Source organism: Phaseolus vulgaris, chromosome 3 (assembly GCF_051622355.1).
Source record: "Phaseolus vulgaris cultivar YP4 chromosome 3, ASM5162235v1, whole genome shotgun sequence".
In the NCBI taxonomy this organism is placed as follows: Eukaryota; Viridiplantae; Streptophyta; class Magnoliopsida; order Fabales; family Fabaceae; genus Phaseolus; species Phaseolus vulgaris.
Genome location: NC_143500.1, coordinates 37120088 through 37138312, shown reverse-complemented (window position 1 = coordinate 37138312; position 18225 = coordinate 37120088). Strand labels below are relative to the sequence as shown.

The window sequence follows — 18225 nt, the reverse complement described above, 5'->3', positions numbered from 1 at the left end:
TGGGAGAATTTATTGGAGTTTTCTCTGCGTTTCTTGAAGTTCAGACGACTTTGGTGGCTGTGTTTTATGAGGTTGTACATGCTATAGAGGAAACTCAAAAGATGGGGCTTACTAATGTTTGGTTGCAATGTGATTATGATTTGGTTTGTGTTGCGTTTACTCCTAGAACCAATGTTCCTTGGATACTTCATAATCAATAGAATACTTGTCTTAATTACGGTGTGAAAATCAAATTTATGATTACTCATATTTTTCGTGAAGGGAATGTGTGCTGATAAGTTGGTTAATTTAGGATTTATTCATAGAGAATATTTTCATTGGTATAATAAGCTACCATCTAGTATATTCTTAGAATCCTTTATAAATAGGTATAGTTTAGCTATGCATCGTTTTTGTTAACATATAGGTTTTGGTCTGGTTTCCCATATTTTTGTATTTTCTTTCTTTCTTTTTTCCTTTTTTTACCTTTTTAATAATATTTTTTTTTCATGTGATGGCAGATGGTTATTATTACTTGAGGTGTCAGCACAGTTAAGATGTCAAGTTCATAGTAATGACTAACATTAAAGCTTTTATTTTAAAAAAATTATATAATCTTCATCATTTTCTAGTTAAAAATTACTAAATAAGAAAACAATAAATAAATGCCTCAACTTTAAAAAAAGTTAAAAGAAAATGGAATTTTAAAACGATAATAGTTTATAATAAAGAAACAATGAAATATTTTATTTTTTTATGTATATATACTTATAACATAAAATAAAATAATCAAATATTCAATTATCTTAAAAGAAATTATACTCACAACAATTCACAATCTCATATTTATTGTTTTTCTTAATCTATGTGAAAGAAATAAACGACAATAATTTTATAATGGTAAAAGTTTTTATATTCAAAATTAGTATCATCATGAGTTCTCCCCTCTCTTTTCTACGTGTTTATATATTAATATAAGTTCTTACTGATTTTAAATAAGAGTATTTTAGTTTTAAAATAATTACCGTAAGAAACATTATATATTAGATTTTAAGAAAAAATGAACACTGTTTTTATAACACATGAAGAAAGTATTTAAAACCGTAAGCCTTAGTAAAAGGAGAATGTTTTAATTTCATAACATTAAATCAAATTATTATATTACTAATAATATTTAATAAACATTTCATTGATAAATCTATAAATTTAATTAGTCCATAAATTAACCAAAGAAAAAAGCAAAGAGGGATAGTTTTGTGGACTTGGAGAAGCCACGAATTATAAATTACTGAATATCTAAATTGAGAGAAGGAAAGGAGTACAAAACTCTATATATAATATGCTCTATCTCTTTAGTATGAAAAATAAAATTGTTATTTTAATATTAATTAGTATTATTGTAAATATTTTGAAAATTATATACCAGGAAGATCATAATTTAGAAGAATTGTTGTTTATTTAAATTTATTTTTTACAAGTTTAAATAAATTGAAATTTGTGAGTAAGATTAAAATTTCCAACGAAAATTGAATATTATGTATTTTTTTATTTGACCAAAAACGAGTATTTTTTACTTTTAGTGTTTGCAATTATGTTTTCTTCTAACCAAGCTAAAATAGTTTAAAGCATTTATATAAAATATGTTGGGGGTATCATGTACATTTGTGAGAAGGAATAAAAACAAAATCAGCAAGTTCAAATATTATACTGTTGTTTAACAAAATGCATCAATTATTACGCGTGTGTGTGAAAATAATTATAACACTTTTAAATTAAAAAGTAATATGTAATTTCATTACTATTTAATTAGCAGTTCGAATTACATTTTAATTTAATATTATATATAATATGTTTTTTTTTTAAATAATAGATTAATAGGTCAATCCGTCTCGTTATACTCCTCAAATAATCTGAAAAATCAGAAAAATTAGTCAAAAATAAGTAAAGATTGATTAAATTATTAAAAATGTAAAAATGAACTAACAGGCCGAACCACTGGCCCGTCCTTACCATATATACAAAGTATTATACTTTATTATATCTAATAAGGCTTAATTGCAAATTTAATTTTATCACTAAGTAGATTTTGTAATTTTTAATTATTAATAATTTTAGTCCATAAAGTTATTTGTACATGATTTTAATATTTTAACTTTAACTATCCGTAACTTTGTTTAAATTTCATTTTTTTAAGAGATCTTAAATCACTGTCAAATTATGTTTAGTAATAAATTGCTAAAAATAATTACGAGTATTATATGTTGTCTTTCAATTATCTGAAAAGTCTTTGGATAACTTTTTTTGTTTAGTCTTTTAAGAATGTTGTTCTGTTTTGGGAAAAGAAGAAAACTGGGTTTGGAAGAATACGAAGCTCTCTACAATTAAATCGGCTTATGATTGTTTAAGGAGATCTATTGAATAGGAGAATGTATCACTGCACAAAAATTTTTGGTGGTGTAAAATCACACTGCCGACGCTTGTCTCTTCTTGGAGGGTGTTGGAAAATAAAATTACCACTAGGGTCAATTTAGAAAAGCGGGAGATCATGGTTGAAAGTCTCTTGTGTTGTTTATGTGGGGTGGAGGGAGAGTCTTGTCATCACTTGCTTTTTGAGTGTAGAATAGTTTGGAAAGTATGGAGTGTTGTTTGTGTCTCACAATGAACTATTGCTAAACTTTCATCAGTTTAGGATGTGCAATGCTTCTGCCACGGTGAATGAAGTTTGGGGAAACGGTCTGGATTAAGTAGTTAGCGAGGTTTGGAAGCACGGGAACAATGCTATTTTCAAAGGGGGAGTGGTCGATAATGTGAAAATGTATGTTGTGATCCAGTTAAAGGCATGGTCTTAGCTTACTTCTAAGAAATTCTGCTATCTTCTCTTATTTTGATTGGTATCTTGACCTTTTGGTTTGCATGAGGATGATTTGATTAATATGTCCTGATTGGGTGGGTGATATCTAAGGTTTGGTAGGGACTATTGTATTATTTGATAGAGTGTTTTTTTAAAGGTTTCTTTATCTATAAGGTTAAACCACCTCTAAATTGGTTCACATTTGTTTATTTATTTTTAATTTATTGATAGAAAAAATCTTTCAATCTCACGACTTCATGTCTAACATGACAATTAAAATTTAAAATAAAATAGAAATACGTATTTTCTTTAACGTAAAATATCTGATAATTACAGTCACTTAATATTTACCTAACCATGTTTTTTTTCAATATTTATGAAATTTTAAGATAAAACATTGTAATGGGATAGTATGTTAGGCTATTACATCCACATAAAAATTGTCTCCAACCTCTGGGCCTATAGGACCAGGCCCAACACATTTTCACAGTGCTATTGCAATCTGAACTCTGAAGTTATTTGAACGATAAATTAAACACGAAATAAATATATGTCTGCAAAAATGTTGACGGTAAACATATATAAGGTAAAATCAGTTTATATATAAATTAAAAATTACAATTTAAAGAAGATATACAAAAACTGTTTACAAATTAATTTATATACTTTTTAAAGTTTTATTTTTCTATAAATACTTAAGTTTACTTTAATCTTAAAAAAGATAAAAACTCTAAATTAAACATTATGGGAAAAAAAAACCTAAACCAAAAAGAGAACAAACATGATTGTTATTAAGAGAGAACATTGTTCATGTTTGAGAAAGAATACGTCAAAAGCATGACTTTCATTGTGTACCGCCTAGGTGATCGGAAGTGATGACGTGGCAGCAAGCTATTGTATAGGCGTGTTGAACGGGACACCTGGCTGGCAGAAGGGAAGGAAGTCGGGGGGCTCGTGTAGTCGCCAGTCCTTAAGTTGGCGTGCTCCGATCTCTAGCATACCTAAACCGGCGGTCACCAGGTTTGTGATGAAGTCGCCGGATGCAAACCCAGGCGACCAAGTGATCAGAGATCGCCGAAAGGAGGACATCGCCGAAGGATCAGTGAAGCTTGTTCCAGGCTTTCGAAGCAGAGGATGAAGCCGTCAGATAGTCATTCCCTAGCTAGCCAGAGGTTGAGGTCGGGGAACAGCTTACCCGAGCATGCACGATGAAGCAAGTGAAGTAGATCATGAAGGCGGCCGGCGAGACCACAGGGAAGGTGTGTATGAAGGCACCCGTACTCGCCACGCAGAAGAGATCATGCTCCAAGGCAGTTATGCGCTGAGTTGTTTCTTGCGTAAGTAACTTAGCCGAAAAGCCTGAAGAGTAAGAAGTGGCGCCCAAGTCAAGGATGCTCCAGATGGTGACACGTGTACAGCTGGATGCGAGCCACGTGTCCAGATGTGTAACTGTCAGGAGAGAGAAAGTGCACAAGTATATAAGAGATTCTAACGAACTTCTGAGGTACGCGCGTTTTAGAATATTTCTTTTACGCTTGTGAGAACTTGAGTACGCTGAGAGAGAATCTTGCACGGTTCCAGAGAATTCTTGAGTTTTCTCTTAGTATTTGGTGGTTCAGTCGCTGACTTGGACGTCGGAGCGTGATCGGCCGCAGCGGCGCCGTTCCGTCTTTTTGCAGGTTCTTGAGGTGAATCAAAGCGAAGGACGAAAGCTAACACGGCGCAAAGTCGATCCAGATCTGACGAGGCAAGGCTCTTGCGTCTTGATCAGCAGGCAGGATCACATTAAATTTCAAATTCTCTATCTTTTTGTGTCAAGGCTTTCAAAATTAATTGTTTTAATTATTGGTTGAGAATAGGTATTGTCTTCTACCTCTTAACCAAATCATTTAGAAATTAAATTTAAAAATCTTATTTTAAATTTGAAATAAAATCATATTAACAGGAGAATTGATTTCTTTATAAACATTTTAAATTTTCAACAATACTAACTATTATTTCTGGCAATAGTTTATCAGTACTCGTGCCAAGATAAAAATAAAATAATCAATGTATTTATTTGAAAACAACTAATTTATATTTTCTTATCAAAACAACCTAATATATTGTGTGGTATTTTAAATTCTTTAAACAAGATTGAATTACTCCCTTAAAATTATGTATCAGAAACTTAAGTATTTGTAATTCTCAGTGAATCTATTTTTTTTTGTGGTATCTTCAGCTCCTCATCTCATCAGCGACAATTCTTAGGCGAGTAAGGATTTTGTCATCATATGTTATTTCACCTTAAAAGTTTAATTTTGGTAGCTTTTATAATTTTTATTTGCAAATATCTTGCTAATCATTTAAAAAAACGTTTGGAATATATATTTTTTACCCATATTTATTTATTCTATGATCGTCTCTAACAGGAAGAGTACATATACACATAATGAAAACTGAATCAGATGTAAATTTATTGGAATTACTTAACAACATTTGAATAAGTTTGATTATGACTAATAATGAGAATAATTAAATTAAATCAAAGGGTTGAATTAAAATACTATTTTTTTTTAATTTATTAAAAAATCCACCTAACATTAACTTCTTATAGATAAAAGCGTTTCAGTATTAATACTTAATATATAAGATGTACATAACTTGTATTTAAAAAATATATAATACACAATAAATAAAATACACACAAACCTATTTTTTAATTAGGTGTAGCTCTTTTACACACATATGTTTATCTACTAAATAATATATATATATATATATATATACTACAAGAAAATTATGAAATAGAAACCAATTTTTAAAGACCAAAATAATTAGTTGCAATAATAACTAAATTAGAGACCATTTTAGAAACTAAACAAAAAAATTGGTTTCTAAATTAGTTTATATTATTGTTAAATAGTTTCTAAATTGGTATCTAATCAGGAACCAATGTTTTAACTATCAATTATTTAGTTTCTAAATTTGGTCTTTAAAACTGTACCGACCAGGATGATCGACCAAAAGTCGGGGTCAAAATCAACACATGGAAGGACGTCGCCCAAGCGAGACGTCGCCCAAGTAAGACATCGCCCGAAGAGTCAACCCGCGTGACGGAAGCATTTCGCAGAGAGGAGGGCCCACACGATGGAATAACCCTAAGTTGGGTGGCGGCGCTATGGGACCCTCCACACAGAATAAACAATCAAGGTAAAGGGGCACGTGACAATGCCCACGCGCTCATTAAAGATCTCCAAGGACGGCTGCATGCATGACGCATGACTAATTAGGGCACCCACGAAGAATGGTGGCGCGAAGATACAGCGTTCAAGTTAGAGTCCAAGTGGCCGCAAGGTTATTCATTGCACTCCAGATAAGGAAAGTCCATGGGCCAGATACGCTAAGATCCTAGGGATAGCGGCGCAAGGACCTTCTCCAAGGAACCCTAGATAATAGCAAGCAGCGTAGAGGTAAACCTTAGCTTTCACCTATATAAAGGGCACGAAGAACCCTAGTAAGGTACGCTTTCACAGTTACACAAGCTTTAACCTAATTCTCAAAGTTACACAGAGCACTAAACCCTAGTTGGCGCACCCACTGTGAGCACAAGGCAATTAGGGCAACACAGTTTCAGTCATTGAGATTATCATACGGTTTCCAGTCACTTTGGTGTTTCTCGCTAGCTGACTTGATCGTCGGAGTGCAAACGGCCGCGAGGGCGCCCCTTTGTTCTTCTTTTTCAGGTACTCATAGACGAGGCAGAACGAAGGTGCCCTAGCTCGTGAGGACAAGCCACACATAAAGACGACCCAGGTCAACCGGGAACAAAAACCTTGGTTGCTAATTACATACCAATTTAGAAACTATTTAACAATAATATAAACTAATTTAGAAACCAAATTTGTTTTTAGTTTCTAAAATAGCCTCTAATTTAGTTACTATTGCAACTAATTATTTTAGTCTCTAAAAATTGGTAAAGTTATCAAAATTTTAGTAAATAATTTTTATTTTTAAACTCATGCATAATGTATTAAAACATATAGTTAAAAAACTTTCATTAGTTCCTCAACTTGCATCAACATCTCATCTACATTATTTAATATCACATATATTGCCAAAACCTGACAACCCACTTAAAACAACCTCATTATTTATTAATCTCCGTATCACATTCATAAAATAGTTTTTTAGTTTAATAATAATATACAATAATTTTATATTACCAATTAATCACAAATCATATCTAATATAACATGTAAGATAATTGGTATAAAAAATAAAACTTATTACATACAGTGAATTATAATTAAGTTATGAAAAAGTAAATTTCTTAAAAAAGATTCCCTTGTTTCATTAAAGAACTATATAAGAATCTTGTTTTGTTTACCTGATCTCATTTTGCTCTATTTGAGTAGTTTTCATCACACTTAAAGATTAGGTACAGAATAACAAAAGGAATAAGACAACCTCAGGCCGGCCGCCACAAAACTAACAGCATCCCATTGTCAGTAAACTATGATTTCGAGTTGAGAATAGTATACAAATTAAAAAAAAAATAAGTTTTTATTAAAAAAATAATTTTAAAATAAATATTGATATGTTGATAATTCTACACGATTATAATTACAATCTTTCTCCTATTTTCAGTATAAAGTTGTAAAAAAATAATATTTTTCTTAAGCATCTTAATTGTTATATTATTTTCTGCATTACATTTCCTGATTCTTTGCTTGAGAGGGTGAGAAATATGTGTATTTTTGACAGCCAATATAAGTTCTAAAGATAAATAATGATTAACCCAATTGGAAATTTCCGGCAAAGTGGTGATGATTATAGCAACCTGCTATAACTGGGTCTACAGCAACAAAGCTTGAATTGAACTGAGAAAAAGTCAAAGTTTGACCATAGGTATATGTAATTGGATTAAGTTTTCAAAGTGTACACGGTAATCTATTTCTACACGAAATTTTCGGCATCAGTTTCCTTCCTCAGTAATCCACCACGTTCTCCTTCAATAATATTTTAAATTGAAACAGCGTGTCACTATCCACTTGCTATAAATATCTTCCACCTAAGATGCCAACTTTACAAAAACTGTTATCTCATTTATTTGCGCTTCAACAATGACGAACCAAAAGTCTCTACTGAGCCGCCTCAGAGTGGCCGTGAAGAAGGTGAAGCTCCTGCTGAGCGCCACCGTGCTCAGCCACGCATGGCATGCGGCAAACATTCTACGCGGCGTCTCTATGAGCAAACGACAGATTAGTTTCAACGATCGAGGATTGATGATATGTACTCCTGCTTCTTCAGAGGAAACGGATTCGGAGGGTTTGATTTCTCCTCCTGCGCACACCCTTCAGAGGACCATAAGCTGTCCGTCAGATGATGATATTGATAAGAGAGCAGAGATGTTCATAACCAATTTCAGACGACAGCTTCAGATGGAGAGACAAATCTCACTGCAGCTACGTTATTGCAGAGAAAATAGTCTTGAATTGGTCTCTCCCTGATTAATTCTTCAGATTTCTTCGAATGGAGAACCTGTGTTTTTTCGGGGCAGATCTCCATTTTTCACTTTGCGTTGATCGCCAGGGGAACGTGTACAAAAAAAGTGTGGTTTTTTCCTCTTTGATTTGTAAAGTTTTGGATTCTTGAGATTGTTTTGATCTTTTTTTATGATTTGCTGCAATTGCAAGAACCTGGGAACATATCATGTTTTTGTTAGTTGTTCCTTTTTCTCTTGTGTATTTGTTTTTTTCTCATTAATAAAATTACAATACAAACTACCCAATTTGCAGAAGTTAATTCTCTTTTCTTTACACTGGATTTTTCTATAAAATTAAGGCCTTTAAACTAAGGGTACCTGTCCTTAGTGCGAGATATATATATACGACGTTTGTCCCTGTACTTGGATGGCAATCAGAACTGAAAAAAAAAAAGACATGTTACTAAATAGTAGGACTAGCCCACGTCACACGCTGCTTTGGTATATTCTTATAATATAAGTTTAGCAACCTTGAAAAGAATTTAGTTCCATTACTTTAATACGTCATAAACTTGAAGGGTTATATTAATTAAGTACGTATAAAGAAACGAAAAGTTATCCAATTCCTACAAGGGAAACAGTTATGAAAATAATTTAAAACCATTTTTTTAATGCCGCAATTCTGGATTTGGATAATTTGGTAATGTTTTAAATTTAAGTTTGTGAAAAAAAAAACGTATGATAAAAAATATTTAAAATAAAAAAATTTAGCTTTGTTCAGTGATTTGTAAAAACTACAGTTATCTCAAGCTTAAAACTTGAAAAATAACACTACATAGTGTTGACTATTGCAGTATTAACCAAAGATTATTTCATCAGTAATTTATCTGAAATAAATTCATGGAGAATGGTTTTTGTTCTTACTTGAGAAGACTTTTGTACGTAAGACCACATTGTATATATTTTAATTTATGTTTAATTAGTCTTGGATTGTCTTTGGAGAGATTGGAGACGTATGGTTCTAAAGAAAATATGATACTCAAGTCAGTATTATGGTATAACACTAAAATATTAATAATAAATGTGCAAGATATAGTAATTAATACTTGAGAGCAGTTGTTTATTTATACTACGGTTTCTACTTGTATGAGTTTTTTTGAATATGAAGTTATGTCATTCTTATTATTGCTTAATCGACTATTTTAAAAATGTTTGCGTTATTCAACCTAAGTCGTGTAATTCATTTTGAAAATTACACAAAAAAGATAAATGCAGAAAATATTATGAAAATGGATATTTATGAGTCAAAGTTATTAATAATATAAACAACGTTAATTAAATTCATTAATCTGTCATTTATTTTATTTTTTAATTAAAGTTATTAACCGAATTAATAACTTCAGTTTAAATAAAATGTGAAGAAATTGCACACTCAATGGACAACTCTAGTGCAGGATAAAATTCAAATTGATATGCCTTTCTAATTGTGTGGAGGTTGTAAACTGGATCAATGAATGTCGTCATATGTAAATGACAAGAGAAACAAACGACAATAACGTGACGATAGGGAAGTCGAAGAGCTTGGAAGTGGTCACAATGACACCACCAATCATTTAAGCTAACTGTATCTGACTGAGGTTGTCGACCATGTTGGGGTTGCTAATTCTTAGACATCAAATTCAAATATTTGCATTAAACTGTTCCACAAAACACATAACCGATTCTTGTTGATTTTTTTTTAGTAACGTTGTCAGAAGCCTCGTTCAACAAACCATGTTGTTTTTTTTTTCAAAAGATACCTTAACCAAAGAGGAAATCAGCAAGGAACAAGCTCCCTTAAACATGAAGTTAATGCATTCCGCTAGACCCTGAATTGGTTTATCCATTTCATTATGCAAACGAGTTGTAATTGGTTCTCTGACTCTTTACGTCGCATGTGGGGGTTAGATATGAAATTTGACCTTATATATGTAAACCAATAATCCTCGTTTTGAACAGGATGAAATTCAACTTGATATGCCTTTCTAATAGTGTGGAGGTTGTAAAATGGATCAATGAATTTCGTCATTTGTAAATGACAAGAGGAACAAACAACAATAACATGACAACAAGGAATTCGAAGAGCTTGGAAGCAGCCACAATGACACCACCAATCATTTAATCAAATTGTATATGACTGAGGTTATCGACCATGTTAGGGGGTTGCTAATTCTTGGACATCAAATTCATAATTATCTGCGTTAAACCTTTCCACAAAACACATAGCCGAATCTTGTTGATTTTTTCTGAGTAAGGTTGTGATATCTTTTGGATAATAATGACTTGCGCGTAACATGATGTTTATTTTGAAGTCTTGTTCAACAAACCATGTTTTTATTTTTTCAAAAGTTGTCTTAACCAAAGCGAAAATCGAGAAGGAAAAAACTCCCTTAAGCCTGAGTCCATATGTGGTCGTATGATCATACCTCTTTCCCCCATCATATGCTTGAGTCCATTTCTCTAACAGTATGCGATTTATCTAGGAAACTGCTTGCTTGAACTCAGATCGCATAACTGATAGCTTTATTTGTACAATGGGTTGTTTCATCTCATAAGTTGTCATAAAGAAGTAAATGAAATTAGTTAAACCCAACAAAGGTCGTAATTATCTATGAGGGAATGTAAGTAATGTTATTAGACATGTTAACCAACTGTCGTTTGAGTTCGACATTTTTGAATTTTTTGTTGAAATTCGATGTGATATGGCATATGCAACTCACAAACAAGGTTGTCTCCTTCCCATCCAACTTCTTCGGATTGTAATGCTGAAATTATATTGATTTCTCTATCAGTAATCATGCACAAATTTGGTTGAGTTGTCACATATTGGCACAATAACTGGAAGAAGCAGATCAAAGCCTCTCAAGTCTCGCCTTCAATAATCGCAAACGCCAATGGAAATTTGTTCTGATTCCCATCTTGAGCAATTTTGGTCAACAATGATGCATGGTATCTTTCGGTTAGAAATGTCCCATCAACTTATACAATGGGCTTGCAAAAATTGAAACTGTCAATACAAGGCTTGAAAGACCAAAACACGCGATCCAACGTGTAACAATAGTTGTCTTGAACACCATCAACCATACAAGGAGAATCAATATACTGCACAATTGTCTCCATATTGCTTTCTTTTACTTCTTCCAACCATCTTGGAAGATCATTGCAGGATTGTTCCCCATCGCTAAATGCCATAACAAAAGCTTTCTGTTTTCCCAACCAAGCTTTTCTATATGTGATGGTATAGCTATATAGATTTTTTATTTTTTGCAATTAAGCTTTTAATTAGGACGGAAGGGTTTGCTTTTATTGAAGTCAACACCATAGACGCGATATGGGTTGAGTCCAAATTCACATGGTCTGTCGAAAGATTTGTTGAAAAACAAATATGTTGTGCATTAATTTTCTTTATTTCTCATTGACTTCGGAATTTACTAAAAGATGCATGTATTATCCATTGGCACCCTCCATCATGATGTATGCACCAAGCCACGTATCTGTCTGGCTTTGACTCTATGACAACAAATTTGTAATCGTTGTTTATGTGGTATTGTTTTATGGAATTCAATGTCATCTCCTTTGACATGAAAGATATGTGTTCATTGAGGTCGCAGACAATGTTATGTCTAAATTGACTGTCAGACGAAATATATTGTGAAGGAGATTTCTTAAACTAATATTTATCATCCAAATCGAAGTCATAACTCTCTCCATCTTCTCTTATATCGTCCACGATATCTCTAATTATTGTTTTTTCATGTTAGCTTAGTGATGTTCCACCAACATTCCATGTGTCAATCTACATTTAAAAAAAATAACATTACCTTATACATACATACATATATATATATATATATATATATTTCTGTGTGTGTGGGTGTGTGTGTGTGTGCGTGTGTGGGTGGGTGTGTGTGGGTGTGTGTGCGTGCGTGTGTCTGGGTGTGTGTGTGTGTGCGTGTGCGTGTGTGTGTGTGCATGTGTGTGTGTGCGTGCGTGTGTGTGTGCGTGTGTGATCATTAACAAGAATGTGTCCCACAAACCTTCTCCTCAAAATTTTTACATGGATACAACAATTGAGAGATATGAAGTGGAACAAATGATGGGTACAAGGCTCCATTGCTCTCTTATTATATAACAAAAATTGTGTTGGAATTGAGTATAATTTTTTTATAATTGTGTTAAATCCCTCAACTAATCTATGTGCCTATTTTATTTAGTGTATAGAAATCTATCACAGAAAAAGTTGTCTTAACAGTTGACAACTTTAGAAGAAGTTGTCTTCACAGTTTGCAGAAGTTTTCTTCATGGTAGACAACTTTGCGTGGGCACCAAATGGAGAAGTTTCACACATCGTTTGCAGCTTCTGTTGGGACATTCAAGAAGTTGTATTCACTGTTGACAACTTCGGAAGAAGTTGCCTACACTTTTAACAATTTTGGAAGAAGTTGTCTCCACAATTGACAACTTTACAAGGAAGAAGTTTGCCTTCAACTTTGGAAGAAGTTGCCTTCACAGTTGACAACTTTGGAAGAAGTTGCTTTCACAATTGACAACTTTGCAAGAAGTTTTCTTCATAGAGAAGTTTCACACAACTTTGCATGGGTACCAAATGGAGAAGTTTCACACATCGTTGGCAACTTCTATTGAAACAATCAAGAAGTTACCTTCACCATTGCCAACTTTTGAAGAAGTTGTCTTCACAATTGACAATTTTGCAAAAAGTTTCCTTCATGGCTGACAACTTTAAATGGGCACCAAATGAAAAAGTTTCACAAACCGTTGACAACTTCTATTAAGACAATATGCACCCCTTTATATCTTCACATGGCGTCCTTTCTTTCTCACATCACATGTGTACAACAAGTCTTACTTTAGTGATATGAGTATAACAATTGAATAATAATGCTTAGAGATTAACTATTACACTAGGTTTGAATTCAAACTTAACATTCATTGGTATGAGTGGATGTTGCACCTTTAACATTCACAATTCCTATTTAAATATACCCATATTCCTCTCGCATCCACCTTTAACATTCACAATTCCTATTTAAATATACCCATATTCCTCTCGCATTCAATCATGGTGAAATATTTCTTTAACTATGCCAATTTTGTTTTGAAGTTTTTAGTTGTACCAATTTACCTTCAAAGATCATTTCTCTCTTTACATATTTAGTATAATATTGTCATTTACTTTTGTATTATATTATATATGAATATTTTCTTAAGATCTTATAAATATGTTTCTATTATATTTTTTTAATATTATATATATATATATATTTTTTTATATGATATTATATATGAATATTTTTATATTACTGTATGATTTTTTTTATATTAACAGTATTTTTATATTATATTATATTATTATATATAAATATATATTATGGTTAATATTTTGATTCTAATTTTCAGAATTTTTTTTTTGAGATTAATTTAAACACGTGATCCATCTTCAACAGTAACTTGATTATTGTTATTGATTTGCACGTGATTTATTAAAGTCATTCGTATTCAACATTAAAATAAGTAGACCGTGAATATATTTTAACTTTTGAACTTGTACACTTGCTCTTATTTTATAAGATATGATAAGTGGAAGTGCGAGAAAAATAAAAGTGTCAAAAGTTAATTTTTCTATTTTATATTTGTCAGTTTTTGTATATATTTGTCTAACTTATTTTGAAGAGAAAAAAACACTTGTTGTTTCCATTTTTAATAAATTCTTAGAACCAGATAATGATTTCTCTAAATTTAAGGTCAACTAAAAAAACGCGTTATTAATGGTATTGGTCTTCACCTAAAATATCATTTACTGTGTTTCTTCTTGAAAATCTTCTGGCACACCCATAAAATTATTTTATCCTTAAAAAACACATTTTTAATTTTATAATATAGAAATATATTTTTTATTATTTACTTGAATTATATAATTTAAAATATTCTTTTTTTAAAAATATATATTATGAATTACAAGATGTGAAAGATATTCCGGATCTATAAATATTTTTTTATCTGAAAATATCTTTCAAATTTTATAAATATATTTAAAAAAAATACATTTTTGGATTGTAAAATCTGATAAATATTTTTATTGAAAATATTTTTTAAATTTTATAATTTAAAGTTTTTCTAAGTCACTCATTTTAAGATAAAAAATCAACAAAATAAAAGGTAATTTTTATATTTTAAGAAGTATTCTAATGGTCTCGTCTAGCTTAATGAGCTTGCCAGCCTGTCCTAAAGAAGCAATGCTACAAAAATAGTTTTTGTTATTTTTCTTACTTCCTAATATGTATGAATAATTTCATTTTTTTATAAAAATAATTCTAATAATAATAATAATAAATCTCTATTACATATTTGACTTATTTTAACTATTGAAGATAATTTATTAAATATTTCTGAAAATATTTAGTGTTAAATGTATTATTTTCATTTAATATACCTTTTTTCTTACAAAATATCAAGAAAATGTTATATAAGGACTTTTCAGTGCTGTCATTGCAAAATATTATACTCATTGTATTTAAAACTCAAGAAAATATGTTCATAATCATATTTTATAATTCGTTTAAAACATTTTTTTTCGCAAATTGTCAGTATTGAGGAAGTGGTCAGCACTGAACTCACCTAGATTAAATATATTATTGGGTGAATTTGTAAACTTGGCCATGATTAAAAAAAAATGTGATAATTTAATATGTGAATATAATAGATCAAGTGTGATAGGAATTTGTTTAGAGAAAATAGTTTTGTGAATATTTTAAAATAACTTAACTAAAATTAATTAAATAGAAAGTGACTAATGTATCATGCATTATATATGCAACGTATATGAATGTAATAATTATCGTATACGTTTCATAGATCATGGGATTGAATTACGTTTTTAATTTAAATTTTACTTTATATAAATTTAAACTCAATTATATAGGTAAAATTGTTTTTGTATATTTTTAAATTTTTGTCTTCACTTTCTCATATAGCCAAATACATTAAAATAATCACTTGATTTCATCTGTTGTTAAAATCACCCATCCAAATAATATAAAGTTCCGCTTAAAAATTATTCCATTCATATTTTTATATTTTTTTTTCTCTTAATATATGCAAAATTTGTCACATGGTATTGGAAATAGCATAGGCTTGATTAGAGGCACATAGGCAAAACCATGATGAAAGTGATATGGGATGATAAGTCTAGTGATGCAAATTAGGAATTAGAAGAAATTCATAGAGAAATCTATCATCTCTTTTTGTAAAGTAGATGAAAATCTTTCTTGTTGAAAATAGTGTAAGTACCTAGAAAATAATTTTAAGTTTTAAAGTAGAAGTGATATATGTAAGGGTCTAGAAAATAACCTTAGAGTAGAAGTGGTATATTTTAAATGATACCTGAATATTTTATTATTAAAATGAAAATGACATATAAATAGAAAATTCAGTTATTCAGGTTTCATTTTAAAAAGAACCACCATCTCTCTAAAAGTTTCCCTTTTCTTTCCTCGCCCTTCTCTCTAAGATTATGATCTCCTCGCTTATCAGTTTGGCGATCGGAGTCTGCCATTAGACTCCTGGCAGCGAAGACTACAAGACTACCCGATCAGAATGTAAGTTCAGTTTTGTTTCTCTTTTTCCTTTTCTCTCCCTTCTCTCTAAGATTATGATCTCATTGCTTATCAATTTGGCGATCGGAGTTTGCCATTGGACTCCTTGCAGTGAATCCTATAAGATTGCCCGATCAGAATCTTTGATAGAGTAAATTCAAGTTTTACCCTTCTCTAAGTCAAATTTTGAACTTGTAGGTCTATCTCAATCTAAGTGTATGCATGCATGTGCCTCTTTTAGTTTTAGGATTAGTCTTTAGTAGATCAGAGTCTTAGAGATATAGTTAGATTTTTTATCAGGACTCTGTGGTGCAGGTTAAGCTACTTTTGAAGATTTTGGTAGGTTTGGAGCTCTTCGTGAGCATATGCTCAAGTAAAGGTAAGGGAAGCTAGTTTATAATCTTCAATAGAACCCTAGGTTAGAAGATTTGAATGTGAGTGTGACGGGGTCACCAAGTCCAGATTTTGTTGCAAGATTTTTTGTTCTGAGTAGATGGTAGTTTGTTTGAAATTGAAAGTGTTGTGATTGAGAATTGGTTGTTTGATTTAAATGGTTTTGGAATTAGAAATCATATATATGTATAAATGGACATAATAACTCAATGATTCAATGAGAGTGATTGTATCATGCTGAACAGGAACTGTCAATGTAATGTGTAGATTTATAATTTATGAATTGAATGTGATATTGATTTATAATCTAATAGGTATATTAAGTTATGCAGAATTTTTCTGCATATTTCGCTCAACCTAGCAAGTGCTAGCTCAAGCTAAAAATTATGGGTGCTCTTTGGAGGATTTTAGCCCAAGCTAGTGAATTTTAGCCCAAGCTAAAAATTCTGGGTGCTCTCTGGAGGATTTTAGCCCAAGCTAGCGAATTTTAGCCCAAGCTAAAAATTCTGGGTGCTCTCTGGAGGATTTTAGCTCAAGCTAGCGAATTTTAGCTCAAGCTAAAATTCTGGGTGCTCTCTTGTGGATTTTAGCTCAAGCTAGTGAATTCTAGCTCAAGCTAAAGTAAAATAAAAATAAAATAATAAATAAAAATATTAAACTAATTTTTATTTGCTTTTAAAAGATTGATTTATTTATTCCTATATAGTTTTTCTTATAAAGTATGTAAACTTTTATTTCATGTATAGTTAATTGGAAATCTCTTTAATTAGACATTTATATGATTAGTCAATGAATTGTTGTGTATTTTGGATATTCTAAACATTGGTATGATTTGATTGTTTGATGGTGGATATTATGAGGTTCAAAATATGAATTCTAATCGAGACATAGTATTTTCAGGAAATAAAATACCGTGTTAAGATTGTTTAGGATGTGCATTGACTAGGGATTCGTCTAGAAGGAGATATCCTGACTCTCATGAGATAATGGAATCATATAGATGAAGTTATTCAGGTGGTGAGAGTCGAAGGAGGTTCATATGAATGGGTAAGTTGTTTGAAAGATAATTAACTTGACCTATTATATGAATTAACCATGTCATACTAGGAGAGAGATGATATTGAGATTAATTATGCGCATAACTGTGTGGATTTCACAGTGATGTAGTATGACAGGTGCAGATCTCTGAGTCTAAGTCAACGCACGAGTCTTCCGGAAGTAGAGTCAAGTGTCTATGTGTTATGAGTCAGTAGAAGTCTGACATGTGAAAAGATGAATTATGAAATTTAATAGACACTTGATGATTTGAGAAATTGTATGAGACTTGATGAATTATGTTGATTAATTTGACATGAAATTATATTGAAATTTTTATATAGCTAGCTTACCCTATTATTTGTTTGTGTTTGTTTCTTTATCTATGATGATCGTGTTTTACACGGGAGCATATGAGATTGCAGGTAATAGAGCTTCTCAGTGAGCAATTGGAGTATTGGATAGATTTACCTTTGAATGCTTTGTTTCTTTTGTTTCTTTTTTATTTTTATTTTTTTATGTATATATTAACTCCCTATGAAGAGGGATATCTTTTTGAGATACAAATATGATAGCTTAATATATGTTTACATGTTAATTAGATATTGCATGCATAATATATTAACAAATATGGGAAAAAAAATAGGGATGTTACAATATATAATAAATGATATTTGAATATTTTATTATTAAAATAAAAATAGTATATAAATAGAAAATTCAGTTATTTCAATTTTATCTTAAAAGAACTATCATCTCTCTAAACTTTCCTTTTTCCTTCCACTGCCTCTTCTCTAACTTTTTGAACATCTTTGTCATCAGAATGACCGACGATCAAAGTCCATCAT

The 18225-nt window shown here is 31.1% G+C and overlaps 1 protein-coding gene across 1 annotated transcript; it reads left to right on the top strand.

Moving 5' to 3' along the window:
• The first annotated feature begins 7889 nt into the window (after nt 1-7889).
• LOC137807342 (cotton fiber protein) lies at nt 7890-8612 on the top strand. The gene has a single exon (XM_068607947.2). The coding sequence runs from the start codon at nt 7936-7938 to the stop codon at nt 8320-8322; it is 387 nt and encodes a 128-aa protein (XP_068464048.1). The 5' UTR covers nt 7890-7935; the 3' UTR covers nt 8323-8612.
• Nucleotides 8613-18225: the final 9613 nt, after the last annotated feature.